Source organism: Phaseolus vulgaris, chromosome 8 (genome assembly GCF_000499845.2).
Source record: "Phaseolus vulgaris cultivar G19833 chromosome 8, P. vulgaris v2.0, whole genome shotgun sequence".
NCBI lineage: Eukaryota > Viridiplantae > Streptophyta > Magnoliopsida > Fabales > Fabaceae > Phaseolus > Phaseolus vulgaris.
The window spans coordinates 45,350,632-45,366,613 of NC_023752.2; the positions used below are offsets into that span (position 1 = coordinate 45,350,632).

General features: G+C 32.8%; 2 protein-coding genes across 2 annotated transcripts; one reads left to right on the top strand and one right to left on the bottom strand.

The window, feature by feature from the left end:
* Window positions 1–1,434: 1,434 nt before the first annotated feature.
* LOC137825641 (flavonol synthase/flavanone 3-hydroxylase) lies at window positions 1,435–5,046 on the top strand. The gene is made up of 3 exons (XM_068631367.1): window positions 1,435–2,067; window positions 4,132–4,459; window positions 4,555–5,046. Exons 1-3 carry the CDS (start codon window positions 1,604–1,606, stop codon window positions 4,765–4,767), a joined length of 1,005 nt encoding a protein of 334 aa, XP_068487468.1. The 5' UTR covers window positions 1,435–1,603; the 3' UTR covers window positions 4,768–5,046.
* An 8,028-nt stretch (window positions 5,047–13,074) lies between these two features.
* On the bottom strand, window positions 13,075–13,812 carry LOC137825213 (uncharacterized). Its single transcript, XM_068630886.1, has one exon. The coding sequence runs from the start codon at window positions 13,810–13,812 to the stop codon at window positions 13,075–13,077; it is 738 nt and encodes a 245-aa protein (XP_068486987.1).
* Between the last annotated feature and the right edge of the window lie 2,170 nt (window positions 13,813–15,982).

Consider the following 15,982-nt stretch of genomic DNA (forward strand, 5'->3'; position numbering starts at 1 on the left):
AATTATTAATCAGATATTTTAATCACAAATAAACTTTTTAACGTAAAATATAATATTAAAATATTTTATACTTATTCATAATTAACATAATATTATAATATAATATATTAAAAACTCGTTTGTCATAGACTATTAATAATTTATTTTAATAATTTTTTTATTATAAATATTAAAAAAATCTAAAGTTTAAATTAAAAATAAAAACTAATTTTACTTAATAAAAAAACTTTATAAATAATACATGGTTGGTTGGAACTTGTGAGTATAAAATTGACACCGGTGAGTCAGGCGAGGCCATACTAATGTCATAATCTTGGCATGTCAGTTGGACACAGTTATGTCCATCACCATATTCTAGAAACAAGCTGCCGTGGCAACACCACAACCGTCCATCTCAACAACCACCAATAAACACATTCATCCATCTCTACATTTATCTTACATTGTAAAGAAAATATATCTATTTCATTTACCATTCCAAATTTGTGTGGATCTTATCATTTCAAATATCTACCTTCTTCCCAAGTATGGAAAGATAATAAAATAAAATAAAAATCATAAAAAATTAAAAACATAAAAGAAAGAAGATTTTTCAACGGTAACTTTTTTCTTCTAATATTAGAAAGATTTCCAAAAAATAATATAATTCATTACAAACAAAATTATAATATATATATATAGTGGGTTTGTAATATAATCCATTATATTAAACACTCGCATTAATGACAATGAAGTGAATTAAAATGTTTTGAATTTTTTAACCATGAACTTCATCTTTCTCCATGCACTTCCCTTCCTCCCTGTTAACGCAACCTTTCTTTTATTTTTTTTCAGAGTTGACAAATTAAATATCTTCTAGATTCATCAACCTTACCGTCTTAGAATTTAAATTTCATTCTATTTAATTCTTAAAATCAAGATTGATCTCGGAAGTGTAACTATTTTAGATCTCACTTAATAATTTAATATTTCAATTGTATTTGATTTATTGTTTAATTTAAAATATTATTATAAAGAGTTGTTAGAGGAGTGCTTTTTACTTATAAGGTCAAATAATCTTTTATAAATAGCCACATACTCCGAGGTCAATGTTGATTTATGTATTAAATAGAATGAAATTTAAATTCTATGTGCCCTTTTAAAATACAGTAAAATTTAAAACAAGAATATCGTTAAAGTTCAAATTGTTTAGGTGTAAGTGAGATATTAAATTAAATTAAAATTAAAATCTAGAGGGTTAAATACTGATTTCCACAAAATTAATAGTGATGTTTTAATTATATTTTTGAGACGTGATAATAGATAGAAGAAACTAATTTGATAAGGTAATTTATTTAGAGTGCATAGAGAAGATAGTTTGATTGGATGAATAAAAAGGCATGACACGTGGCAGTGGCAAGCATTATTTGTAATGTCATTGATTGCAGTGACAACATGTTGGTGGTACGTAACGTGCGGTGATGAGCAACACAGTTAGATCATTTCCGAAACCATTTATTGTTAATGAGGAATTGGTAAAATATTAGGTAGTATTTTGAGTTGCTATAAACTAGAGAGGGAGCAAAAGAAGCTTGATACTATAATCAAAGAAGCAAAGAGAAGCATGGAGGTGCTAAGGGTGCAACAAGTTGCTTCAGAAGCCAATGGTGCTGCAATCCCAGCCATGTTTGTTAGGGGGGAAACAGAGCAACCGGGCATGACAACCGTCCAAGGGGTGAACCTTGAGGTGCCAATCATTGATTTTAGTAACCCAAATGAAGAGAAAGTGTTGCATGAGATTGTGGAGGCTTGTAGGGAGTGGGGCATGTTCCAAATTGTGAACCATGAGATTCCTAGCCATGTTATAAGCAAGTTGCAAAGTGTGGGAAAAGAGTTCTTTGAATTGCCCCAAGAAGAAAAAGAGTTGATTGCTAAGCCTGCTGGCTCTGATTCTTTGGAAGGTTATGGCACAAAGCTTCAAAAGGAGGCCAATGGCAAGAAAGGGTGGGTTGATCATTTGTTCCACATTGTGTGGCCACCTTCCTCCATCAACTACCGTTTTTGGCCCAAGAACCCTCCTTCTTACAGGTTACTTTCAACATTATCTAAGCTTTAATTATTTATTTACATTTTATCACAAACAAATTTTACTTATCACTTTTTCACTTAAAATAATCTATATATTTTACTTCTTAAACATGTTACTTTTATTTATTTTTCATTCTTCATGTATATATTATAAATTTTTAATTTTAATTGAAACATAAAAAATCCTTAAAGAACTTAATTCAAATTTTCTCATGATATGGAAACTATGCGTTCTCTTTGATTATTTTCTTAATAATAATCTATAAGGAGATTCTCTTTTTAACTGCTTTCAATTTATTTTTTTCCTATTTTATTAGTAAAAAGAGTATAATTTGTAGTTGATGTAATTTTTTTACATTATTAATAAAAAATATTAATATTAACTTAAAAAGGTTGTTATTTATTACAAAGCTTAATAAAGTTAAATTCTTTTACACTGTAGATCTATCTATTCACTTCTAAAACAAACTAGAACTGCATTTATTTTTTCTATCAAACATAGATTTGTGGTGAAACATAGAAACACGTCTGTTTGGGTTTGGGAGGTTCATGGCATGTGCACGCACATGGAGAGGTTGAGGTACGGTGGGGGCTGTTTGGTTCTTAATTCAATGCACAAATAAATTTTGGCCCATCTACATGCACTACAAGAAAATGATGAAATAGAAACCAATTTTTAGAGACCAAAATAATTAATTGTAATAGTAACTAAATTAGAGACCATTTTAGAAACTAAAACAAAAATTGGTTTTTAAATTAGTTTCTATTATTTTATATTATTGTTAAATAGTTTCTAAATTGGTCTCTAATTAGCAACCAAGGTTTTAGAGACTAAATTTAGAAACTAAATAATTGATAGATAAAACATTGGTTGCTAATTAGATACCAATTTAGAAACTATTTAACAATAATATAAAATAATAGAAACTAATTTAGAAACCAATTTTTTTTTTAGTTTATAAAATGGTCTCTAATTTAGTTACTATTGCAACTAATTATTTTAGTTTCTAAAAATTGGTTTCTATTTCATGATTTTCTTGTAGTGATGATACTCCTATTTCTAAATTTAATGTTACAGTATTGAGCATTTAGTTCAATATATTTGGAAATTAATTGTTGAATGCCTAATGCTTTCATCAAATCATCATAACCAAATCAAATTGTCTTTTTTTTTTTAAATGTTTCTTTGACATCTTTTAAAAAATAACATTCACTTAATAATATAATAATGTATATTAGAATTTTAAATTAAAAAATAAAAAAATTATTATTTATGGATGTTAAGTGATTTTTTATTTATTTAGTGAGTGTCAATGTATAATCATCACTTTTTTTTAAAAAAAACACTTAATAACCTATTTTAATAATATAATATATATATTAAAATTTTAAATTAAAAATAAAATAAATATTATTAAAAGATTATTAGTTATGGATGTTAGGTGAATGCTTTTTATTTTATGAGTGTCAATTTATCCTTATCTTTCCTTTTTTATAAAATTTATTATTGTTAACACGCGTGTCATTTACATAAAAATAAATAAAAACGACATTAAATCAAACTTATAAAAAGAAAAATTCTCAAAACTAGTCTAATCAAATACATTTGAGAATTTGAACTAAAAAAAAAACGCAACAAATAACTTCTTTTAAAGCAAAACTAAGAAAAAAATTCATCTAATTTTTTGTATTTTTATATTTTTTTAATAATATTTTTTTTATGTGATGATTGTTGTTACATATGTTAGCCTAAATTACATAACATCTAATATTGAAAGTTTTTATATATAAAAAAAAATATTAATAATCCAAGTTACATTTGTCGTTTTAGATGCTTTATAATATTTCTAATTCTATAATTATATTTGCTCTGGCTGAAAACTTAATATATTAAATGACTCAGTTGAAAATGATTTAAACCTAAAAAGATGTGGTTGCAGTGATGAGTTATTAGAGAGTGAAAAAGCGAAAAATCTAGATGTGTAAAGGAAAAGTTAGAGTGAGATATATTGTGTGAATGAAATAATAGTGAAGAATTTGAAGAATAGGAGATTTAATTTTCAGGGAAGTGAACGAGGAATACTGCAAGTACCTACGTGGGGTGGTGGATAAATTGTTGAAAAGTATGTCAATAGGGTTGGGGCTTGAAGAAGATGAGCTAAAGGAAGTGGCAAATGAAGAAGAAATGCATTACCTTTTGAAAATAAATTATTACCCACCTTGTCCCTGTCCTGATCTGGTCCTGGGTGTGCCACCGCACACAGACATGTCCTACCTCACCATTCTCGTTCCCAATGATGTCCAGGGCCTTCAAGCTTCTAGGAATGGTCGATGGTACGATGTTAAGTATGTCCCCAATGCCCTCGTCATTCACGTTGGTGACCAAATGGAGGTATATATATATCTTCCCACATTGCTATATTTTCTTAACATTTTTTCATAAGTCCATTTCAGTTCAAACTAATAGTTTATTTCATGGTGGTATAGATCCTGAGCAATGGAAAATACAAGGCAGTTTTCCACAGAACAACAGTGAACAAAGAGAAGACAAGAATGTCATGGCCAGTGTTCATAGAACCCAAAGCAGAGGGTGAGGTTGGTCCTCACCCAAAGTTGGTTAACCAAGATAATCCACCAAAATACAAGACTAAGAAATACAAGGATTATGCGTACTGTAAGCTCAATAAGATCCCTCAGTGAGTGAATCCAGCATTAAATAAAAGCCGATAATGGTTTTCTTGTTGGTTTTTTAATTTATCAAATCAAAGTGCAGCTTGTGCAAACACACTAATTAAGATATTATGTAGTTAGTGTTGGATTAGTATGTTTCTCGAGGAAATAAAAGACGACAGCTAGCAGTTTCTCTTGATTTGTTATTGTATTTTGCCTAATACAACGTTTTTATTTTAAGCAATTCGCTAATGTAACCAATACTTATTATATCGGTTTGAATTTATTATATTTGGTCTTCTGGATTTATTATGTTGGCTATAGTATCTATAGAAAGTGTATAATTTTTACATTACTTAAAATAGTAATACGTTGGATTTAGATAGACCGTCGTAAAAGGGACAAAATGATCAAATAACGAGATTGTAAGTTACTTTTTATGTTTTACTACGATGGTTAAAACAAAATTTATATACAGTTACTTTTTATGTCTTCTTTTCTTATTTAAGAGTTTTGTTCTTTAAATAATAATATCATTAATGTTCCGACTTCAAATTCGTTGAGATGATATTATTAGGATCCATCATCAAATATGAGAGTATTGTCCACTTTGAAGCTTGAAACTTCGTCACGATTTTATCTTTAAAAAGCGTTTACTGATGTAGTTGAGTAACATGAGTAGATGTCCAAACATCCGATGTGACTATAGGGACCTCCTAGCGTTGACTGTGATTAGGCATATTTGAAATTTGCCATTATTCTTTATGACAAGTTGGATGAGACTCGCCTTCCTGCTCGGACGTTGGTTGATGATTCAATCTCTGAATTATTCGATTTTACTGCATCTCATGCCGAATAACATGGATCTCCTCATGATGTTGTTGTCGGAGGTTCTGCATCTCGGTTTGATGTTGAGCTTGTAAGGTGTCTATGTCTTGACGTATTCCAATGATGACATTTTGTGTAAGAACTGAAAGATTTTCGCAAATACTTGGTTCAGAATGAATCTTTAACAAACAACTCAGATAAACACTTCAGGAAGGCAATCAAACAATCCAACAAAAACAAATATCAAAATTTTAATCGGTTAAAACTCCGTTTTAATCGGTTGTTTATAGCAGCGAAAATATCAAATAGTTTGAGAGTTTGAGAGAAAGAGAGATTTACACACAAGGTTTATATTGGTTCATTCAATCCCTGAGCTACATCTAGTTCTCAGACAAACCTCTGAGTTTCCACTAGTAATCAACACAGATTACAAACACACACCACAAAGAGGTGACTTTGAATCCCAAAAAGTCTACTCGCCCCTTTTGCAAAACTTAACACCTCAAGACAAAACAACATCTGTCTTTACAGGATTTCAAACACAAACAGTATGTAAAAGAAGTACAATTACAAGACACTAAGTAAGGATAGAAAACACCTGGAATTACAGAACCAGAGATCTTATTATCAGCACTTGTCACCACAGCAAAGCTTGAAAGCACTCTTGCTCTTTTTGAAAACACTTTCAAAAACCAAATCTCTTTCTCAAATCTGAATCAATACTTGTCGTATTTGTTGTGTATTTTGATATGAATGAAAACATTATTTATAGCCTTTGAAAGGTATTTGTTTAAGGCAGATTTGAACAACTGAATCAGTTAAAACAAGTTTTCAAAAAATTGTTATGAAAATACACATTTAACCGGTTGAAACCACGATTAACCGGTTGAAACCACGATTAAACGGTTGAAACCACGATTTAACCGGTTGAATGAGTCAAGCAGTTACACAACTAATTCAACAAGCGATTTCAAAACTTCCAGCCAGCTAAGTGACAAACAACCGATTATTTCAACAAATCAACCGGTTGTTTTCCCTTTGCTTGGAAAAAACACTTAATTTCTTAAAATAGATTTAATCAAGCTTTGTGTAGGCTTCAATGACTGATCTTAACAAAGATTCTAAACAGCTTAATCTAAACCCAAACCCAGAAAGCAGCACAACTTCAGGCTTCATGTGGATTTGAAACATCAAAGCTCCCATCTTCAACAATCTCCCTCTATTTGATAGAGACAAATCCTTGGGATAATTTTAGGAATGTTCTTTGTTTAGAATCTGTTGAATCCTGCATTCATTGAGCAAACACAGGGTAATCTAATCCAAAACAGATAAGCACCAGAAACTAGTTCTCACTAGGTGATTTCCAGAAGGAACACCAGCAAAATCAGATGAGAAACCAGCACACATACATAGGTGCAAAACAGATAAACAATCGGTTATTTCGCAAGAATAACCGGTTAAAATTTTGTAAATCAGAGTTTTAACAGTTTAACAAAACTCAAATTTAAACCAGTTAAAGAAGTTTCAAATATCAATGTTCAAACCTGAATAAGTGTTATTATAGAACATTAACATTACAGACCAATACTTCTCCCCCTATTTGTCTCATCAAATAGACAAATGGTAGGAAAAAAAACATAAGGAAAAAGAAATTTAAAAGCAATGAACTAGAATGAAGGACTATCCTCCCTTTCAAATTGTAGCTCCAAAATCTGTCTCTAGACTTCTTCAATTTGCTCATCTAGTGTTGAAAAGCGTATATCCATGTTGCTAAACCTTGATTCACACATGTCATAGAGGTTCGTTTGATTGTCAGCAAAGGTGTCCATACGATTAATCATCAGCCTTTCAAAAGGTGACATTGTAGTCATCCTTTCTCCCATGGTGGTTTCATTGTGATCATCCTCTTGAGTTGCAGTAGCTGGTTCATCTTGCATTGCTGCCTCCTCAGGTTCATCATCTTCATTCGTTCCACTTGGGCCATCTTGATCACCATCCTTGCTTGCCCATCTTCCACCAATGTTAGTAAATCCCATCTTACTTAGGGATCCACTATTGATCTCACTGGAGGGCTTGATTACCTCAGCTAGCTCTCCTTCTATATTCACTTCAAAATAATGAAGAAACTTAGAGATCAAAATAGCATAGGGATATATAATGAAAATCACATAACTTCATGGATTTTTGCATGTGTTCTTTGATTGTGTGAAATCCAGTTGATCTTCACTTTGTTCATGATACAATAGATCATCAGATCTTCTTTAGAGAGAGTTGAATGATTGATCCCCCTAGGTGTGAGGATCCATGAAACTATGAAAGCCACAAGCCTTTCATCAAGCTTTAGTCCACCAAGTGAAAAATTCCTCACTTTAGAGTGGGGATTCTTGAGACATCCTTTGTAGAACTATATTTTGTTGAACTCTTCAACAACTCCAAGGTTTCCTCTATTGATCCTCAGTCCATAGGATTTTAGCCCAGTCAGAGCAGGACCATACATCACTTGTGATGACCATATCTACATCTTTTACATGTGAAACAAGTGAGTCACCATTAAATTGAAGGTTTGTGTAAAATACCTTCACCAAATCTGGATATATGTTGCCAGTGAGCTCTAGGAATCTTTTCAATCTTTTCTCCTTGAGAATACTTCTCACAGAATCCAGCTTTTGTTGTTTCATCCAAGTGAAGAAGACCACCTTGGGTGTCTTCACACTCTTTCTACTTGTTTCAAGTAGATACTTGTTTATGAGATCAACATCACCTGAAAACCAACCTTCTAGTTTTCCACTGCTCTTAACACCCTTGGATTTCATTCTCTTAGCTGAGGGAGGAGTTCCATCCATTTCAAAAACTCAGAACACAAGCTTTGGCACACTGCAGAAAAAAGCTTAAAACAGAGAAGAGAAGAAAAAAGCAAATTGTAGGTGTGAGAGATAACAACTAATTGCATTTCCTTATATAGCCAGAGTTCATGGTCAAAGATGGCACAAAGAGAGATGTTTTTAAACAGAAAAACGAATCAAATTTGAACCATAAAGCTGACATTGTCAGTCAAATCAGAAAGGTACAGATTCACATGTGATTTTGACCAAACATTAAAGGCAATTTTGATTTTCAAGATTTAGAGGAATCTGATCTATTAATAGCAGATGCAACAGAGTTAAATTGTATTCAAACATGCAATTAATACAATTTTGACCATACACGTCACTGGGTTGAACAAAATCACAAATCAAAATTTAAAATTTAAAAAACATATTTGCCCAGTGTTTGTCAGAGAGAAAACAATCGATTGTTTCGAGGAAACAATCGGTTGAATTTCTGCAATGATGAAAAAACAAACAGATTTTCAATTTCACATGTTGTATACAATCATTATTGCTTATCATGTTTACAAGATATCAATTCTATAAGGAATAGATGGAACACACAGTAATTACAAATTAGACATAGAGTATAACCACTGAATTGAATTTAGGAAACTTTTTTTAACAAAGAATAAGAATTTTATTCTTAGATTTTAGATTACACAAATATAGGTAGTTCATGAAATCAGCACTGGAGTTTGGCATGTACAAAAATCATCTTGATGTCCTGTTCTTACTGAACCTTCAAGCAAAGTCAGAATTTCGCAAAACAAAACTTTGTCAAATTACAAGATTTGATCCCTTAAAATTTTTGGGACCTTCTGTGTTATATTTGTCTTTTGAACCAACAATACATCTAGGAATCCATTTAAAGATGCCTTTAGGCATCAGGGATTTACGAAACCTGCAGTACCTGATAGAGTGACCTTTCTTCATTCAATAGAAGCATGTAACAACTGGTTGAATCGTCCTTTTTGTTGAAGATGGTTGTTGCCCCCTTCAAGATTGTGTTTGATGAAGACTTATATGTAGTGTTTGATGAAGACATTTATGTACTTTCCATGTATTTGTGCTTTGCTTTAAGTATGTCTTAGTTAGTGCTTAGAGGTTGTCTAAGAGTAGCTTTTTGCTGAGTAACTCACCTCATAACCACTGGCCATGTGTTAAGAACAAGCATAAGTTTTCTAAAATTGTTTTTCACATGTTTTACACAAAAACACGTTTTACTGCATAAAAATAAATCTGTTCTTTTCTAAATAAACAGATTCATTTTCTTCACTGATGCCTTGGCTAAAGTCTTGTAAAAATTTGATTTTGTGCATCAGGTATTTTGACTAAGTCTTCTTCTTTTCAAAACGACTGAGTTTCAAATAGTTAAACTTTCTCTGTTTTCGTTTTGAAAAATAAATCTGTTCATCTGTAAATGAATAGATTCTTTTTCTCTCTGGTGCCATGACAAGCTTAAACGTTTTCAGTTTTATCTCTGCACCAGAATGGTTGACTAAGTCTCCTCACTTAACAGATTCTCTAACTGCTTTTTGAAAATAAATCTGTTCATTTTATTTTCAATCTGTTCATTTTATAACAGCTTTAACTGTTTTTCAAAAATCTGTTATAAGCTGGCTTTCTATAAAATGCAAACTTGTTTTCTGAGTTCAATAACGATTCAAACAGTTTATACATTTGCAAAAGCAAGTTTTGACAGCAGAGAGTTAAGTGTTTTCAAGGATTAGCATTTGTTCTTCAAAGATTTCGAAAATCACAAAGTGCTTGTTCTTGGTTTGGTTCCAAAAGCTTGGTGTGAGGTGCAGCTACTGTTCTAGCAATCTTGCCTACTGGTTTAAGGCTGATCTTTGTTACCTCAATTAGGTGTAGTCGTTTCACTTCTTATTACTTGTAATAGTTTGGTTGAATCCTCTTCTTGATAGGTGTTCTTGGAGAGTGGATGTGTGTGTGTGAGTGCTGAAATAGGTTTTTTCAGCAAGAGTACCTAAGTTCTTGTAGGTTTCAAGAACAGTGGGAAGTGTACTTGATTGTACTGTGTGTTAGTGAATTCCACCTGTTGTTGGTGAAGACTGGATGTAGCTCAGGTTGAGTGAACCAGTATAATTGCTTGTGTTCATTCTCTCTCTCTCTCTGCAATTTCGTTTCTGCATAATTGATAAAACAGCAAAGAAATAAATCTGTTCAATTGAAAATAAATCTGTTCTTTCTGGGCACTGTGCATACTGTTCTTGATTTCTGAAAAAGGTGTTTGAATCTGATAAGAACGTATACAATCTGCTAAAAACCATTTGAACAGACTGACTGTGATAGGCTGCTTAAGAAACTGTCAATGCTATTAATTGAACCTTAAACAAATTGCTTAAAGTTGAAGCTTGCTGTTCTGGGTTTCATTGTTCTTGATTTCTGAAAAACTGTTTGGTTTCAATAAGAACACTGATAATCTGTTAAAGGCTAATAAAACAGGTTGTGTGTAATAGATTGTCTCACTAATTGTCAAGCCCTTAACTGAACCTAAATCACACGAATTGAAATTAAGGTTTGCTGTTTTTTGTGTTACACTGCTTTTCAATCTGATATCTCTGTGTGTGCATCTGGAAATTTTATCTGCATAATTTTGAGATTAACCTTGCTGAATTAAAAGCTTTTCAAACAAAAACAGTGCTGAAATAAATCTGTTCATTTTCACATAAATCGATTTATTTTCTGTAAAACTGTGTTAAACACTGTTTCTGTGAGAAAGTTTTAAAAGGTCAATTCACCCCCCCTCTTGAACTTTGGCACTATTAAACCCAACAATTGGTATCAAGAGCTGGGACTTGTAGTTTAATCAAGTTTGTTTGTAAAAATGTCTGAGTTTAATGTGCTTTTTGCTGAGGGTTCTGCTGTAAATAGACCACCTATGTTTAATGGATTGAATTATGCATTTTGGAAAGTCAGAATGAGAATTTTTATGGAATCCATTGATGCATTAATTTGGGAAGCTGTGGTCAATGGACCTTATGTGCCAATGCAGATTGTCAAAGATGAACAAGTTGAAAAACCAAGATCAGAGTGGAATGATACTGAAAGGAGAAAAGCTCAACATGATCTGGTGGCCAAGAATATCATAACTTCTGCATTGACAATGGACGAGTTCTTCAGAATATCTCAATGTAAGTCAGCAAAGGAGATGTGGGAAGTCTTAGAAGTGACTCATGAAGGGACTGAGGATGTAAAAAGGTCAAGGAAACATGCACTCATCCAAGAGTATGAGCTGTTCAGAATGCAACCAGGAGAGAACATTGCTGATGTGCAAAAAAGATTCACCCACATTGTGAATCACCTCACTGGCTTGGGAAAAGAATTTGATAAAGAGGAGCTCAACATAAAGATATTGAAGTGCCTCGACAGAAGCTGGCAACCAAAGGTGACAGCTATCTCTGAAAGCCGTGATCTGTCAAAATTGGGAACTACTGCACTGTTTGGAAAGCTGATGGAGCATGAGTTAGAGCTTAAAAGACTTAAAGAACAGGAAACAACAGAGAGGAAACCCAAAGGTTTGGCACTGAAAGCAACTGAATTGGATGAGATCAAGGAAGAAAAGGAAGATGCTGAAGATGATGATACAATCAACCTTCTTACAAAAAGATTCAGCAAATTTCTGAGGAAGAAAAGCAAAAATAGGAACCAGCAGAAAAGAAGGTATCCTAAACCTAATGATTTAAATTCCTCTAAATATACTTGCTTTGGATGTGGCAAAACAGGGCATATCAAAACAGATTGTCCAGACAATCAAACTAAGGACAAATCTGCCAGCAAGAAATTTGAAAGGAACAAAGGAAGAAGAGCTTACATCTCATGGGAGGAAAATGAAGTTTCCTCAACCAGCAGTTCTTCAACAGAAGATGAGGAGAACAATCTGTGTTTTATGATGAAGGATGAGGAGTCAAGCTCTGAATCAGTAAGTAATTTCTCTGCTGATTCTGATAACTATGATGATTTGCTTGCTGCCTTCAAGGAAACACATGAGGAAGCCAATAGGCTAGCTGTAATATGCAATAAGCTGCAAAAGGTAAATAATGTGCTTGCACCTAAAGTAAAAACACTTGAAGAAGAATTGAATAAGGCCAAAACAGATTTGGTAAGCCTTGAACTGACTTGCTTGCATGCCTCTATTAAAAACTGTGAAAACTGCAAAAGATTGGAAAAACAAGTGGAATATTTGCTGAAAACCCTTTCCAATTTCACCAAGGGAAGAGAGAACCTTGAGTCTCTCCTTGGATCGCAGAATGCTGTTTTCAATAAGAATGGACTTGGTTATATCCCTGGAAATACAACCAATGTCAAAAAGCTTTCAAGTTTTTTTGTTCCAGCAAAATCAGTTTTTTCAGCTTTTAACAGTGGCAAAAAGGCATCTCATGTAACCTGTTTTTACTGCATGAAATCTGGTCATACATCTAGGTCTTGCATTGCTAGAAGACATCTTGTCCCTTTTCTTTGACTTCATTGTTGGGACATTCAACCTTGATATGCACCTGTTCTCCACAGCCATAGCAAGTATACTTATTAGAATTAAATTCACTAGGTTTCTTTGAACCATACCTTTTAGAAGCTTGTCTTTTCTTCAAGAATTTGCTGAATTTTCTTGACAACAAACTTATGTTTCCTCTTCACTTCCACAGGAATCTGGTTGTTGCTTGCAAGCCTTAAGAGCTATGCTCTTGTTGTGCTTGTCTTCACTCTCTTGGACAACAAGCCTATGTATTTCAAGCTCTTGCTCTCTAATCTTACCAAACAGAGATGTAATTGACATTGAAGTGAGATCCTTTGATTCAGAGATGGTAGTGACCTTTGGCTGCCATGTTCTATCAAGACACTTCAGTATCTTGATGTTAAGTTCCTCCTCATCAAACATCTTACCAAGACTCATAAGATGGTTCACAATGTGAGAAAACCTCTTCTGGACATCACAGATAGATTCTCCCTTTTGCATTAAGAAGAGTTCATACTCTTGAATCAGAGCATGCTTCCTAGCTCGTTTGACATCAGTTGTGCCTTCATGTGTGACTTCTAAGATGTCCCACATATCCTTGGTAGAGCTGCACTGTGAGACCCTGAAAAACTCATCACAGCTTAAAGCAAATGTTATTATATTTTTGGCTATCCAATCAAACTTAGCTTTTTTGTTTTCTGCCTCAGTCCACTCGGATGAAGGTTTATCAACAAAAACCTCATCTCTCTTGACTTGAGGTATGAAGGGACCATTTTCAATTGATTCCCAAATACCTTTATCAGTTGAGTGTATAAATATTTTCATTCTTACCTTCCAAAACTGGTAATTAACCCCACAAAACAGTGGTGGCCTATTTATGGAAACACCTTCCCCAAAAGGCATTTTGTCAGCCATCAAAAAGATTTTTCAAAAAAGAGAAACAAGAACTTGAGTAATTTTCAAGAACCTAGCTTTTGATGCCAATTGTAAGAATTGATGGCTTAAACAAGAGGGGGTGAATTGTTTTATCAAAGATTTTCGAAAATACTTTGTTCATAATGAATCTTTCACAAAAAAAACTCAGATAAGCACTTCAGGAAGGCAATCAAACAATCCAACAAAAACAAATATCAAAATTTTAATTGGTTAAAACTGCGTTTTAATCGGTTGTTTATAGCAGCGAAAATATCAAACAATTTGAGAGTTTGAGAGAAAGAGAGATTTACACATAAGGTTTATACTGGTTCGCTCAATCCCCGAGCTACATCCAGTTCTCAGACAAACTTATGAGTTTCCACTAGTAATCAACACAGATTACAAACACACACCACAAAGAGGCGACTTTGAATCCCATAAAGCCTACTCGTCCCCTTTGCAAAACTTAAAACCTCAAGAACAACCTCTGTCTTTACAAGATTTCAAACACAAACAATATGCAAAAGAAGTACAATTACAAGACACTAAGTAAGGATAGAAAACACCTGGAATTACAGAACCAGAGATCCTATGATCAGCAGTTGTCACCACAACAAAGCTTGAAAGCACTCTTGCTCTTTTTGAAAACACTTTCAAAAACCAAATCTCTTTCTCAAATTTGACTCAATACTTGTCGTATTTGTTGTGTATTTTGATTTGAATGAAAGCCTTATTTATAGCCTTTGAAAAGTAGCCGTATAAGGCAGATTTGAACAACTGAATAAGTTAAAACAAGTTTTCAAAAAACTGTTATGAAAACACACAAAAAGAAGTTTCAAAACTTCCAGCCAGCTAAGTGACAAATCAACTGGTTGTTTTCCCTTTACTTGGAAAAACACTTAGTTTCTTAAAACATATTTAATCAAGCTTTGTGTAGCTTGAAGGACTGATCTTAACAAAGATTCTAAACAGCTTAATCTAAACCTAAACTCAAAAAGCAACACATCTTCAGGCTTCATGTGGATTTGAAACATCAAAGCTCCCATCTTGAACATTTTGAACCGTAGTTTCGTTCTTCTGCATTGTAGAATCAATGACATTTTGTATCGTGCTTTCATTCTTTTGCATGGTTGAGTCAATGCGAGCTTTCAGTGCTTCTAGGATTGAAGAATCCATTGTACACTGATGCAAAATGGCAAAATGAATGCGACTATAGAGCCGCATTTGATGAGCACACATTCTTAAATCGAAGAGATAAAAAGGCGACTATATAGTTGCATTTGCAAATCATATTTATAAGAGCGACTATTTCTGGTAGCCGCACTTGTATATGCTTCTGAATGAGGGTTTAGAGTTTAAGGGTAATGCATTTACAAGTGCGACTATGGTAATAGCCGCATTTGTAAATCTTGCGATGGATTTACAAATGTGGCTATGGTAAATAGTCGCCCTTGTAAATGGTGTTTTTATTAGTGCAATCTGTTTAGTGCTAATTCCCATATAAATTAATCTGTTCAATTATATATACCCAGCCCAGCCAGACAAATACATAAATTCAGATAATTAGAGAATCAAATTATATATATTGATCAAAATGTATTACAAACACTAATCAAATTATATATAATTCCTACACTATTGATCAAATATCCTAGAGTTATAAAAAATTATGAAATATGTTGACCAAGAATGTCTGACATGTGCTATGGCTTCTGAAGACATTGGTGCTTCATCTGTGAAGAATTGCATTTCAAAATATGGTTGACATAAATTAGTTTTAAGATACATATATGTTCAAGAATTATAAAAAATAAGTTAGCATATCATGTTACCTCTTGCCAATCACTTTTAAGACCTACTCTTACAATGGTAATTATTCATTGCATAACGTAATTGCCACACTCATGGCTTCCTGGTTGTTTATTACACTAATAGCCACACTCATAACGTAAAAGTTAGTATATTGATAAACAACAAAAAGAGAAAGAAAAAAAATTACAAACCTTTAGTCTTATCCATTTCAAATTTTGAAAATTTGAATTGGATCGACCTTTTAAGATGTTATATCCACACCATGATCTGGTTAATACAAAAAACCTCGTTAGTAGATGGTTAATTAGTAACATACAGAGTTAAGTTTATAGTGTACTTACCTATC